The 14,984-nt window shown below is 44.4% G+C and overlaps 1 protein-coding gene across 3 annotated transcripts in view; it reads right to left on the bottom strand.

Moving 5' to 3' along the window:
* LOC147698523 (uncharacterized) overlaps nucleotides 1-14,984 on the bottom strand; it is a 583,184-nt gene that overhangs the window by 210,577 nt on the left and 357,623 nt on the right. For all 3 annotated transcript variants that reach the window (XR_015299347.1, XR_015299348.1, XM_086935123.1), the window contains exon 5: nucleotides 9,514-9,602. Coding sequence is in view for 1 of the 3 variants with exons in the window: in XM_086935123.1 (XP_086791249.1) it covers nucleotides 9,514-9,602 (89 nt within the window). In the remaining 2 variants the exon portion in view is untranslated. The remainder of the gene's footprint in view (nucleotides 1-9,513; nucleotides 9,603-14,984) is intronic.

Raw genomic sequence — 14,984 nt, 5'->3', positions numbered from 1 at the left:
GTGACTTTCAGCATTTTCTATGAAAAGTTTCTTTCCGTCAGTCATCACACAATCCATAATTCCGTTATTTAATTGACAGTTTAAAAAAAAAAAGGATATTTCTAGCTCAAAAGGATCAAAAGTTATTAAAAGTGCTGCACACAGACACTTTAGGAATGTTAACCAGTCATCTTCAGTCGTTTATTGCTTTAGTCCGGCATATAAAGAAGCGACAATGTTGCCCAAGATGAATAAACATCCCCCAGTGGAAAGAAGAGAGAGAGAGGGGGAGAGAGAGAGAGAGAGAGAAAGGAGAGACAGAGAGAGAGAGAGCGAATGCGCCCTGGTGTGAGCTGCAGCCTTCGCACTATTTCTAAAGAATCTCGTAATGTCATTTTAATTTTCTTCCCTATTTATAGAGTCATTTTGAGTATTTCCCTCGTTTTTTCTATTCCGGTATTTTTAGCTAGGAATTTTTTTCTATTCGTGGAGGAAGAAAGAGCTTGCGGGGATGGGTGGGGGGAGGGCGGTGAGGAGAGATGGGGAGGGAAGTGGAGAGACCGGGAGGAAGAGGAGGATGAGAGAGCGTGAAAGGAAGAGAGTCGACGAGCGAGAAGCAGACAGACAGACTGAGCGGAGATGGGAGAGAGATGGGGTGAACACGAGAGAAGACAGAGGGGTGGACGCGTGTTGAAGGGGGGGGGGGGGCGAGTGGACAGACCCAGGAGGTGGACACTGGAGAGAGCGGGAAAGAAAGGGGGAGAAAGGACAGAGCGAGAGAGAAAAGATGGAACGGATGGGGGGGGGGGGGATGGGTGGGGGGGGGAGACCCCATAACTGAGTGCCTCGGTTATTCTCAGTGCCCTCAGCCTCTCATCAGTCAGATCGGGGCATTAACCCCGCATTAAAGCCTCGGGCGGCACAGGCCTTGAATGTAGTGCACACTCAAAACGTGATTTACCAAAATAATCTGTGGAGAGAAAAATGCGTTAAAAGATAAATCTGTATAAATAGAAGAGAGAAAAGGATTCATTGTGGCGTGAACTTAGAAGAGTGCGGAAGTAGGTAATGAACGCCAGTGGTGTAAAAGGGCGTCCGAGAACAGCCGGAGCTGCAGACCGGGGGCAATGGATACTGGGTGTGCTCGAGGGTACAGAGTGCGTCGTAACAAGCAGAGGGACGAGAAGTAGGTTAAAATTGGGGAGAGTAAGTGGGCACAGCCATTTATAACAAAATAATAAACAATGATTAAAATAAAAGGAGACACGGCCTGGCGGCCGTGAAACTGAAAGCACGGCCGGCCGGCCGTGAAAGCCTTTGATGCAGCAGGGGGTGGAGCGGGAAGAGCTGCTGGCGGCACCAAGCTGGGCAACAGATGGCTGGCGATTTGATGCTGTGCACGCACATTTTAACTCATTGCGCTTGCTCATTGAGCTAAAAGCGCACATGCACTGCATCAAATCGCCAGTCTAGTTAAACTCTGTTTACGCCCCTATAGTCTCGCAAGCTCAATGCGCATGCGCATTGACAGGCGAGACCTACAAAACACACCATGCTTCCTATTTGCCGATGACACTTTGCTATTGTTGAAAAGTCCACTGGGTTTTTCTATATTACTCAAGAGATTCTACCTACACTGTAGAGACTATGGGCGGGAAATCAACAGCAACAAAACCAAGTATATAGCATTTCGCGATCGAAAGGGTAAAATGAGAAGAGCAATATCAGTGAATGGGGTAGACCTGGAGCGAGTGTTCGAGTTTGATTAATTTGGTGTTCGCTTGGAAGATTCACACAGGTGGCCAGCTTACTTAAGGAAAAGCACATTGTTGTTAAAGCAATCCACTTTATCTGGATTACAAGGTTTGCCCATAGCGCTTCATCCTTCCGTAAACCTCCCATTCCCCCCTCCCGAAATTTATAGGAGCCAAGTGTGTGGAACATCCCTATAAGTAGCAGATATCTGGGGCCACTGCAATTTGGAGATGCTGGAAACAGCAGAGAATAATCTTCTGAAATCACTGTTAAAAACTTCCAGTACTGGTTAAGGGTATGGGCGACAAGAGAACTAGAGCCCTACAGGGAGTGGCCTAAAGTATTGCTAGAGGGGTTGTGTGCAAATAAGATCCCTTGGTTTGCCTATATAAAGCCATGGTTATTGAAGCTGGGCTTAGGGGGTTTTTGGTCAAACCCCAAACATATATCAGATGACGCCATTGGAAAGCTCAAAATGGTGTACTGGACTTTTTACCTGGGAGAACAAATTAGCAAGACCTCTTCCGGCACCCGGTTGAGTTTGAACCCTACTTAGACATGGTTACGAATCTGTATGCACAAGCACTCTTTATCAAGCTCAGGGTGGATACTCTACAGCTGCCTCACTTTCCTTCCCATTGGAAGAAGGGGTTAGGCACTTAAACCAAGTGCTCCATGGGAAGCCGGGCCACTGAGACCATCAAACATGCTTTATATTTTTGTGTGGCATATAAAAAGCAACAGAAACGTTGGACAGTACCATTATGTAGATTGTTGGCCCTGCACAACCTCACCACCGCACTTATAATATGTATCACAGTCACGAGTGGACCAGCTGTCTTTTCTATTTGCAAATTTCTGACAGCCCTATGGCCCTTGAGGATAAAGAAAATTAACTAGGGTGATAAGTTTTTATAGATACTTTAAACTTCTTAATTGTTTACATTTCCTGTACAACGGTATGTAACATTGTTTCATTATTTTAACGGATAACATTCATATGTGTGCATAGGAGCACAGGTACTATTAATGTTTTTTAATGATTAGAAACAAAGAAGATAATAAACACCTCCCTAGGTAGCGATTTTGCAATATTGGGCACTTTTTGCAAGTGCAATAACTTCCTGCCTTAGCACTTAATGCACTTTATGCTTGTTTGCACATTTTATACATAATCACGGTACCGCCTTCTTTACTCTTTTACCAAAAGATGGCGCATTTAAACAAGGTAGGCCTATGCTAAACTATCGTATGGTGTTGTCTATGCCACTTGAACCCTAATTGCCGCGGTCAACACTTTTAAATGTTTTAATTCCAAAGATGTGTCCTTGTTTTAAAGCATCCCTTGTTATTTCTGGAGATTTAAGCGGGAGTGATTTGACCTTCTTAACTCGTTGGACTCACATGGCGGACCCATGAGGTTTTTGTCTGTTCACTACTTATGCATATGATAATCTACTTCTGTTTTATCACCTTATTTTATATTAGGTTCTGCTCATATCTTCCTGTAATTGACCATTGTTTAGTTTGTGTTTTTATCTTGTATCTTAACGTTGGTGTTTTCTTTTGCACATATATTACTTTTATGTTTATGTATTTTAACTGAATAAAGTATACTGATGATGATGATGAATAGCTTATCTATTTGAACGAAAATCTCAAGTAGAACCAAATTATCAGTTGACCTTCCTTTCTTCCTGCCTTTGTTACCTCCCGGAGCTTTAGCTGTTGCCATAAGAAGCCTGCAAACATAATTTGGCAGAATAATCAACCCCCCTCCAGGTGTGCTAATTTTTAGGAAGCAAATCTTCCCCAAAAAATGAATGAGATTAGAGATTGAAACTTCATTTTAGAATTTCTTTTGATCAGTCTATAGAGGAAAATCCCGGATTACAATGAAAAAACATTGGAAAAGAAAAGACTTCATAGCATTCCTTTTGATTAGATCAGAATTCCAAAGCACCCAGCTTTCTTTTCAGGATGTAAACTGTATACAGAGAAGATCAACATTATAATTTAAATCTTCAAAGCAATTAATTCCTCATGTAGCTGACTAGCTGCGGGCTGAACTGTGTAACAGCAATAAGCACTTGTTCAAAGAAACTATGGGAATCCAATGGCAAAAAACAGCAATGAATTTGCAGAACTGGCACAATTTATCATGGTCCTTTACCATTTATATACTAGAATGGGAATTCAAACAATTAAACTCCATTGCTAATATTTGCATTAGGGGGTTTTAAACAAGCATTTGCAATGCAATAGGTCTCGCATTAGGAAAGTTTGAGCTATCGGTATTGTAAATGACAAATTTTTTATTTATGTGTTGGTTTTGAAAATAGCGAAATTAATAGCTTTGTCATTTACAATGCCAATAGGTATAACTTTCACAAATGTGACACCTATAGCATTTGTAATGCAATATGTGTTGTATTTACGTGACTTAAGATGTATTGATATTACAAATAACAAAGGCTTTTAATTTTTTTTAATAATGAATACTTAAATAAAAGTTACTGTGAAGATTATGTTCAGTGTATTTTATTGTGACGAAAATCCAAGAACAGAAGTGAAATATTAACATATTTTTGTGACATTTGTAATAAAGCTTGAAACCTTGAGAGAACATATTTGAACCAGTTGTTGAATGGTTGCACAGATTGATGCTGTGGTGGCGCTGAGTGATGTTGTAGTGGCGACTAGTGATGCTGTGGCGTTCAGTGATGCTGTGGTAGCGCATAGTGATGTTGTGGTGCCCCTGAGTGATGCTGTGGTGGTGCTGAGTGATGCTGTGGTGGTGCGATAGATAGATTGAGGGAGGGCGATAGATAGAAAGAGGGAGGGCGATAGATAGATAGAAGGAGGGCGATAGAGTGAGGGAGGGTGATAGATAAATTGATAGATAGATAAATAGATAGATAGACAGATAGATAGAGTGAGGGCGATAGATATAGAGTGATGTTGATAGAGTGAGTGCGATAGTTGTTATGCTATGTTTTGTTGTGTTTTGTTATGATAACATAATATAATAGGTGTATTTGTAAAGCGCACGTTCGCCCCAGCAACGGGGCATCTTGGCACTGAAATAACAGATATATATTGTTACCCAACTCAATGGTACTCATTTTATTGACCTCAAATGGATGAAAGGCTGAGTGGACCCGCCGGGATTTGAACCTGTGACTATGAGGTCGAACACAGGCCCTGCAGTGGATGCATTAGTCCACTGAGCCACCAGACCCAGCGATATGCCATGCTTTGTTTTGTTATGCCAGGCTATGTTTTGTCATGCAATGTTTTGTTGAGTTTTGTTATGCTTTGTTTTGTTATGCTGTGCTTTGTTATGCTATGCTGTTTTATTTTGCTATTCTATGTTTTGTTATGCTATGCTATGTTTTGTTATGCTATGCTATGTTTTGTTGTGTTATGCTATGCTTTGCTCTATTTTGTTTTGCAATGCTTTGCTTTATTTTGTTATGCTATGCTATGTTATGCTATGTTTTGTTATGATATGCAATGCTTTGCTTTATTTTGTTATGCTATGCTATGTTGTGCTATGTTTTGTTATGATATGCCATGCTGTGCTTTGTTTTGTTATGCTATGCTGTTTTGTTTTGTTTTGTTATGCTATGCTATGCTATGTTTTGTTGTGTTTTGTTATGCTATTCTTTGTTTTGCTATGCTTTGTTTTGCTAGGCTATGTTATGCTATGCTGTGTTTTGTTGTGCTATGTTTTGTTGTTCTTTTATGCTATGCTGTCTTGTTGTGTTTTGCTATGTTATGCTTTGTTATTCTATGCTATGTTTTGTTATGCTATGTTTTGTTGTGTTTTGTTAAGCTATGCTTTGATATGCTCGGTTATGTTTTGTTATGCTAGGTTATGCTATGCTTTGCTTGTTATGCTATGTTTTGTTAGGCTATGCGTTTTGATGCTATGCTATGCTTTGTTGTGTTTTGTTATGCTATGCTTTGTGATGCTATGCTATGTTTTGTTATGCTATGCTATTGTTTGTTGTGTTTTGTTATGCTATATTATGTTTTGCTATCCTGGTGTGTGGTTGTGTGTGTGTGTGTGTGTGGGGGTTGTGTGTGTGTGGGGGTTGTGTGTGTTTGTGTGGGGGGGTTGTGTGTGGGGTTGTGGGTTGTGTGTGTGTGTGTGGTTGTGTGTGTTTGTGAGGGTGTGTGGTTGTGTGGGTGTGTGTGGGCATGTGTGTGTGGTTGTGTGTGTGGCTGTGTGTGGGGGGGGGTTGTGTGTGTGGTGGGGTTGTGTGTGTGTGGTGGGGTTGTGTGTGTGGGGGGGGTTATGTGTGTGGGGGGGTTATGTGTGTGGGGGGGTTGTGTGTGTGGGGGGTTGTGTGTGGGGGGGTTATGTGTGGGGGGTTATGTGTGGGGGGTTATGTGTGGGGGGTTATGTGTGGGGGGGGTTATGTGGGGGGGTTATGTGTGGGGGGTTATGTGTGGGGGGTTATGTGTGGGGGGGGGTTGTGTGTGGGGGGGTTGTGTGTGTGGGGGTTGTGTGTGGGGTTGTGTGTGGGCGGTTGTGTGTGGTTATGTGTGTGGTAGTGTGTGTGTGGGGTTGTGTGTGTGTGGGGTTGTGTGTGTGGGGGGTTGTGTGTGTGTGGGGGGGGTTGTGTGTGGGGGGGGGGTTGTGTGTGGGGGGGGTTATGTGTGTGTGGGGGGTTATGAGTGTGGGGGGTTATGTGTGGGGAGTTGTGTGTGGGGGGTTGTGTGTGGGGGGTTGTGTGTTTGTGGGGGGGTTGTGTGTTTGTGGGGGGTTGTGTGTGTGGGGTTGTGAGTGTGTGTGTGTGGGGTTGTGGTTGTGTGTGGGTTGTGTGTGTGGGTTGTGTGTGTGGGTTGTGGTTGTGTGTGTGGGGGGTTGTGTGTGTGGAGTTGTGTGGTTGTGTGTGTGGGGTTGTGTGTGTGGGGGGTTGTGTGTGTGTGGGTGGTTGACTGTGTGTGTGTGTGTGTGTGAGTGGGGTTGTGTGTGTGGGGGGGTTGTGAAGTGTCGGGCCTGCGGCTCGGAGAAGGGGCTCAGTTTACAGAGGGAGGGCTACTGCCTGCTCGGCCCAGATGTTACAGTCTGCTCAAGAGTCTTCTTGCACCGTCAGAGATGGAGATAACATTCGTCCTGGGGGTAAATACTAGGAGGGAAGGGCGTGGATGGAGGGAGGGGGGGGGAGAGTGAGATCAAAAAACGCAGCGTGAGAAATTTAAAACAAGCCGCACAGGACTAGATGCTTGACGGCCATTATTTTAGATGTAAATACAAAATAAATAAAAAAAACGAGTTGGCCGAGCCGTGCTGACAGACATTTATTGGGAGGATGTAACACTCCAAACACCTTCCCCGTCCCTAAAGATGTGCCTCTCTCCCTGCAGGCTCTGAAGAGACGGCTGTGTAATGGGAGGGACAGTCTGTGCTGGTTGTGAAGTCTTAGGGACTGTTCGGACAGACTCCGAAGAGACAGCTGTGTACTGGTAGGAGCTGGCTTTCACTGGAAGGGACAGTCGGTGATGTCTCTGAAGAGTAGCCGCTGTCTATTGGGAGGGGACAGCCGGACAGGCTCCAGAGTGTTGTCTACTGAGAGGAGCTGTGTGTACCGGGAGGAAACAGTCCGTGGTCATCTGAAGAGACTGCTGTGTGCCGAGGGACAGTACGTCGTGCCTCTTTAGAGACAGCTGTGTGCTGAGGGACAGTCTGCGGTGCCCCTGAAGAGAAGGTTGTGTGCTGAGGGACAGCCCGCGGTACCTCTGAAGAGACGGCTGTGTGCCGAAGGACAGTCCGCGGTGCCCCTGAAGAAAAGGATGTGTGCTGAGGGACAGTCCGTGGTGCCTCTGAAGAGACTGCTGTGAACACAAAGGAGCTTGCATGCAGTGGTAGAGACAGCCCCTGCTCTTCAGAGACTGTTCTGTACTGAGAAGAGTTTCCATGTGCACGAGTGGGACAGTTGTGTAAGGGGGACAGTCAGAGCTAGCTCAGAGTGAACTGGCCAGCTCATAGATCACATGGAAAACTAAAGCCTTCTAGTGACTCGTGAAACTGGAAATGTAAAGGGAATGTCATGGCCCCGCGCATAGCAAAAGGAAGGCTGCAGGAAAAAAATCGTATTGATCTGTCAAGAACCTCTTATCTTATCCACTTGTTTAAAAATCACCCATTACTTTCTAGAAGTCGAAGTCAGCAGCGTCTACACATGGGGACAATGGACTATGTAAAAACTTTCATTAGGGGAGTAGCATTGCTGTGGTGGGGCGGGGGAGCACATTCCTTTGAAGTCTGATGGGGGGGCCGGGGAGCAGCTTGCTTTGTAGTCGCAAACAAATGGTGAATGGAGTGCGATGTGGCTGGTGATGTGCACGCACCTGGCTCACATGAACTGTGTCTAATCCGCAGCTTGGGGAGACTTTTCGGAAGCCTTACTAGAATCTCGCCGAACAATGCTTACGCATTGCTTCAGCGAGACCTAAAAACCTATAAAGAAACCGAGAACATTTTAAAACCAGTGGAGGGAGGAAGAAGACAAAGGTACTTACTTGTTACCCTAGGTCTGAATTCTAGGAATCCTCTTTTTTTTTTTAAAAATATCTATATTGATTTTTAAGCTTTACAGTTTGACTTTCGATAATTGAAACATACTGCTCATGGACATGGCGATGATCAGAGACCAAAATATCGGAACACTCATCTCGAAGGTACCATGATAAAAATCAGGTCATGAATAGATAAGTGTGTAATGCAAATCACTAGCAGCAATAGCCATTTCTAGAAGGTGTTCAGTTAAGGATCATAAAGAGCTAATGTTAAGCATCAATCAACCATAGGCACAGTTTTTTAACTGGAACCCTAATGCCACACTTACTAATTTGGGTACTTATGTTTTCACTGTATGCAATTCATTGTCATTGTATGAGATCCAGAGCTATAATCGTAAATTGATTTAATTGATATACAAAACATAGAAATATGTTCGAGAATTCATATAGCCAACCTAGGCGCACATTTTAGTGCACATTTCAAATGACTATCTGTTAAGACATTAGTAAAATGGTATAAAATCATGTCAATATATGCTCCATAAGCAAATAAATACACTGACACATACAAGTAGGAGTAATATTCCTAACAAAGTGTGCACGTGCAAGATCATAAAGTGCTGATGTCAGACATGAGTCAACCACTACCTCATCTTTAATTGGCACCCATGTATGTTGATTGTCATCATGTAAGTTGGCAGATTATAAATGGGACTAAAATCTATCTGTGGTGCCCTTCCCAGACTTCGAGTTAGCACCAATAGTGAGGAGAGATTAACAGCAATGGTAAGGTAAAGAAAATGTAACCAGTGAGATGCGGAATCCCCAATTGTTATATGGCATCAAAAAGCATAAAGGCCAATGTGAAATTATATAGAGTCAATAATTACAAAAATCCTTGCGTAGTTACCTTGACTACAACATCACGACCTGTAACCCTTTCCATATTCCAGAAACATGTGGGTGTGACTACATGATGGCAAGTTAGCGAGAATGATCTTGGAGTCAAGGTAACTACTGATAGACAACAATGGAGAGGACTGAGAGGACTGATCACATATCCAATGGAGCACATCTGCAAGGTGGACACATTTATTCATCACAAATACAAAGAAAAACACGCAAAAACCAATGAAAAGTGTTCAAGTACACAGTAACTTGTAATACTTTTGTACTATATATGCACGTTCACACACACAAGTCACTAATTCCGAACAAATTAATTTCAACAATATGATAACTTACCATTTCTACATAGGGTTTCATTTCCCATGCTTGGGTGTTTGTATTGTCAATTATAACAGGAGTCAGACCTTCATCCATTGCTTTCCTTGCTGCAGTGAAATAAATATAAATAGGTGTTGAATTTTTTAAGCACAAGAGCACACATCAATTACAGTTTTCATTCTATTATAAGACAGGAGGGTTGATTATGGCAAACCTTCTTCAGAAGTAAAGTTAATATCATGACTAACCATGGTGGCTTGAAAAGTGATAAATGAACAAGGTTAACATACTATGAATTCTGATGCACTTTACAACATAAAGGTCCAAATGACTTTACAATTTTTTGTATAAATAACTCTGACAGAGAGCACTTTCTCTTCTTTAAAGGATTTATTATATAGGGCACCCAGAACGCCTCCAGCACCAAAAGTAAGTACTTGCAAAAGTATGTCTATACATGCGAAGGGCTGGTTCGTCTTGCGGGGCATGTAGCCACTGGTTCACCACAATGAGCTGTGAGGCCCAATAGTATGTTTTAATATTGGGTAGGGCCAATCCCGCCATCATACCAGCCCCTCACTAATTTGTGCATGGCTATTCGACCCTCCTAACATTTTTCACCAGCACGCTCGCACATTTACTCAGATCGTGCTATTACTGCTTTTAACTTTTGACACCACGGGATACTTAATAAACTCATTTTTCTCCTGGTAGTCAATTTTAACTCACTTTTTCCATACATGCATCACATACTTTCACCACACTGTTTCATCGACCTTAGGAGATCTAGCCCCTGGATCAGACATCCGCGAGCTCCTTCTTTACTCTAGCAAGGAGTTGTAGCTCCTTAGCTGCACTAGGTTGCAGCCAAGAGGAGATCCCAAATGATGAAGCATGCCACTTCGGTGGGTGATGGGACTCCGTCCTCTTAAATAGGATTTCCCCCATTTTTTGTTTTCCTTTTGGTTTGTGCTGGTTACTTGTCTGTTTAGATTTAAATCTTCCTGGGACCCGCAGATTCTATGTTATTGATATTCGAGCTGGCTTCCCATCCCAGAGAAGGGGGCTTACAGATGCGTTAATCGCTTTAAAGTAGGAGTGAGGAACCAGAAACTGAGTATTCTGCAGGGCATATAGAAACCTAGGGAGTTCCATCATTTTGAACAGGGCTTCGCGACCCAGGAGCGTGAGGGGCAGGGAGTGCCAGCGCTGTCTCAGCGGAGTCTGTTCAGGGGTTCTATAAGGTTTTCTCAATGAATTGTGAGGGTTGGGAAGTAATATATATTCCAAGATACTTAAACCCCCCATCTGCTACCTGTATCAGGCAACCCGGAGGTAGCCGCGAAGGAGGGCCCCGCAGGACGTAAATGACTGACTTGGCCCAGTTGATGGTATAGCCCGAAACTCTACCATAGGATGCGAAGATATCTAGCAGTATAATTATTGATCTTCTGGGGGATGCCATATAAAGTAAGTGTTTCCTTCCCAGTGTAAGAATTGGCTTTTGTAGTTTGGTTTGCCCTGTTCCCATCATGCACTGGGACAGGAACAGACTAATTTGCATACAGTCAGGTTCTGAAACTGGGATGGTGCAGTGAGCTAAAAAACGGTGTTGGATCTAGCCCTGATCTCTTGACTGGGTGAGAGTATTCTGTTTAATTCAGAGACTCTGTCCCTCACCACCCCTTGTTGTAAATATAAAGTAAGATGTCATCAGCATACAGGGAAATGCGATCCTTCCATCCCTCCTTCCACCTGAGCCAGCGCATCATTGGGTCCCCCCTTATCCAAGCCGCCAGTGGCTCCAACACCAGAGCAAACAGGAGGGGAGACAACGGGCAACCCTGTCTCTTCCCACGACCCAGCGGAAAGTCGGCAGAGACTTGTCCATTGACTCCCACATGCACCAGAGGTTGTGTGTACAGGAGTCGAATCCAGGCACAGAATTTGAGGCCAAAGCCAGTGTTGTAAATCTGCGAAAAGAAAGGGCCATTCAACGAGATTGAAGGCCATACGTGCATCCAAAGAGAGTATGACTGCCTCTTACCAAAAAAGTTGGTATGCGGGTCAGTACTCTGTTGAGTCGTCTGAGATTAAGAGCTGTGTTCCGACCCGGCATGAAGCCTGACAGGTCAGGATGCAGTGGAAAGGTGTGGTTGGATCCTAACGGCCAGCACTTTTGCGAGTATTTTGGCTTCTTCATTCATCAGCGAGATTGGCTGGTAAGAGGAGCACTCCGGTTGAGGTTTACCGGATTTCGGAATTACAATTGTCGCGATGCGCTGATCTCTGGGAAGCATTCCCACCGCAAGAATGGCTTTGTACGTTTTGAGCAAGAGCGGCGTGAGTTCACTTTCTCTTCTTTGCTGCCCTAGCAGAAGCTAAGTACCAATCAGTCATTTAATTTTTTTTATTTTATTTGGCTTCACGATTTCTCTTGTCATTATTTAGGGGTGTGGAATTAATAAACCATCTACTTGCCCATGGGGCAGTTTGCTTAATAACAATAGATAAGTATATTGTAGCCAAATTACAAGTGGTATATAGTGTTAGTTGATTTTTCAACTGCATCCAATAGGGTCGATAGACCCTCTTTGTGGAAGAAACTAGAGATCATGAAGATCTCTAATGCTTTACTAAGGCTAACCTGGTGAAGAGTTCTAATGGGAGGAGTCAAGGGGTTGACCCCTGAGATATAAGCTCAAAACAGTCTTCAGCAGGGATGCATTTTAGCTCCACTTTTGTTTTCCTTACTCCCTGGTGACTTACCAGATTGCTTTTCAATGCAAAAAATGTTGCCCCAGAAATCGCATCTCAAAATATGTATGTTTCAATGTACATCATAATTTTTTACCTTACACCTATCGGTCTACAGCGTAATTTGGATGAGCTTTATAAGTACACAGAGGAAAGGTTTTTGGAAGAAAATATCACTAAAACAAAGGTGGCACCATTTAGAGGGAGGAAATGGTATCGCCCCTTTGATTGGAAGCTGGATAAGGCCTGCTGAGGTAGTTCGAACATGCACTGATTTAGTGAGGGTCTTCTCCCAGTCATTAGAATGTACCTCTAACTTCTCAAATGTTTTTTTAAAACTTTCTTTATATGCATTTCAACAGACAATAAGACAGTCAACATCATGTACAACTCATATCATCAGAGAAGAGAATGGCACACAGGATAGTCAGCATAATTCCACATATGAAATGCGTTACTTACCTGTAACAGCAGTTATCCAGTATTGGTGTCTTTCATAGATTCACATGCCTGAATCATTCCCCGTCGTCGAGACGGGAGCCTCCGGTACATAAAAAAGTAATGTCCTATAGACATACATAGAGAAAATAGGCCTAAGGACCTCTCCTTAGTAGCCTTTCTTTGTCCTTATGTAAAAAGGACCAAACTCTCACAGTCAGCCAATCAGCTCCGACCTCCCTCTAGAACCTTCCTGGGAGGAGCCTCAGTCCCTCAGATTTTCGTACGCACCCAGCTAGGTTGGCGTAATATTGTCAGAGAGGGATGTGAGTCCTTCCAGGGGAGGCGGGAGGGTTGCATGTGAATCTATGAAAGACACCAATACTGGATAACTGCTGTTACAGGTAAGTAACGCATTTCTTATCCAGTATTAGGGGTGTCTTTCATAGATTCACATGCCTGAATCAGAGTAGCTAGCAATCAGATATGCACATGTGTGATGTAAAGTCGTCCTGCAGACATGTTAGACAATGCATATATTATCATATAACATGGGGACAGCATAATTGGAACATCACAAGAGCAAAGAATGTGCATACCTGGATGGCGGGATGTAGGAAGGCTCACCTCACTGAAAGAGATGGCGAAGCACCGCCTGGCCCACTGCCGCATCCTTCTGAAGTTCGATATCCAGGCAGTAGTGTCTGGAGAAAGTGTGCGGTGACTTCCAGGTCGCCGCTCTGCATATGTCCAAGATTGGCACCCCAGCGAACAGTGCTGCTGACGTGGACATTGCCCCGGTGGAATGAGCAGTAACATGATCAGTCAAAGGCCGTCCGGCCTTGTCGTGGCAGAATGCAATCGCCGAGGAGATCCATCTCGAGATGCTTTGCTTCGTAAGAGGCAGGCCCATTCTTGGTCTGCTGTATGCCACGAACAGTTGTGAAGACTTCCTGAGAGCCTTGGTTATATCCAGGTAGAACTTTAGGCATCTCTTGAGATCCAAAGAATGCAGTGCTCTTTCTGCTGCTGTGGAAGGGTTCGCAAAGAAGGACCTAAGGACAATTGGTTCATTGAGATGAAAGTCCGAAGGCACCTTTGGTATGAATTTAGGGTTCGGTCTCAGCACCACCCTGTCCTGTCTGAACTGCATATATGGTTCCTGAATGGACAAAGCTTGTAGCTCGCTAACTCTCCTGTCCGATGTTAAAGCGAGCAAGAGCGCAGTTTTCCAGGAGATGTATTTGATAGATGCTCGATGAATGGGTTCAAACGGATGTCTCATGAGTTGGTTGAGTACCAGCTTCAGTTGCCATGTCGGAGGGACTTTCCGAGGCCTCGGAAAGGATCTGTAGAGCCCCTTCAGGAATTGCTTGACCAGCCTACTTGACCACAGAGAAGGTCCCGTGAAGGTTCTGGTGAACCTAGAGATAGCTGCCAGGTGAACCTTAATGGATGCATGTGCCAGTCCTGACTGTGCCAAATGTAGGAGGTATGGTAATATCTGTTCAGTGGTGACAGCGAGCGGTCGCAGGCCCTGGTCTGAACACCAAATGCAGAACCTTTTCCACTTGAGAGAGTAGGTTTTGTTTGTACTGTCCGCACTCGCTTTTGCCAGGACATCTCTGCAGTCCTGTGGGATATTTAGGTCACAGAACTCTGTGCTCAGGAGCCAGGCCGATAACTTGAGTGATCGGGTACAAGGCTCCGCCTTCATCTTCCTGAGAACCCTGGGAATCATCAGAAATGGTGGAAAAGCATACGCAAATACGCTGAACCAACCGATGGAAAAAGCATTTCCGAGTGACCTTGGTTGGGGACGCCAGCTTGCATAGTTTGGGCATTTGGCGTTCTCCTTGGTGGCAAACAGGTCGATTCCTGGGGCCCCCCATTCTGAGAATATGTGATCCAGCGTACTCTTGTCGAGCTCCCATTCGTGGGAGAGGGATTTCTGTCTGCCTAGGGCGTCGGCAATGGTGTTGACCTTGCCCGGGACATAGTCCGCCCTGAGCGTGATCCCGTGGAGTACAAGCCAGTGCCAGATCTTTTGCGACTCGCGTGATAGAGTGAGCGAACGCGTTCCTCCCTGTTTGTTGAGATAGTGCATCGTCGTGGTGTTGTCCGTTCTGCCGAGCACCTGGGAGTTCTGGATGCGTGGTAAAAAGGCATGTAGTGCTAGATACACAGCCCTTAGTTCCCGAAGATTGATATGGAGTTGCTTCTCCTGAATTGTCCATTTGCCGCTTATTTGGAGATCCTGGAGGACAGCTCTCCAGCCTTCCAGGGATGCATCC

This window comes from Lissotriton vulgaris, chromosome 8 (genome assembly GCF_964263255.1).
Source record: "Lissotriton vulgaris chromosome 8, aLisVul1.2, whole genome shotgun sequence".
In the NCBI taxonomy this organism is placed as follows: domain Eukaryota; kingdom Metazoa; phylum Chordata; class Amphibia; order Caudata; family Salamandridae; genus Lissotriton; species Lissotriton vulgaris.
The sequence above is the reverse complement of the archived record's forward strand: the minus strand, read 5'-3'. Positions and strand labels throughout refer to the sequence as shown.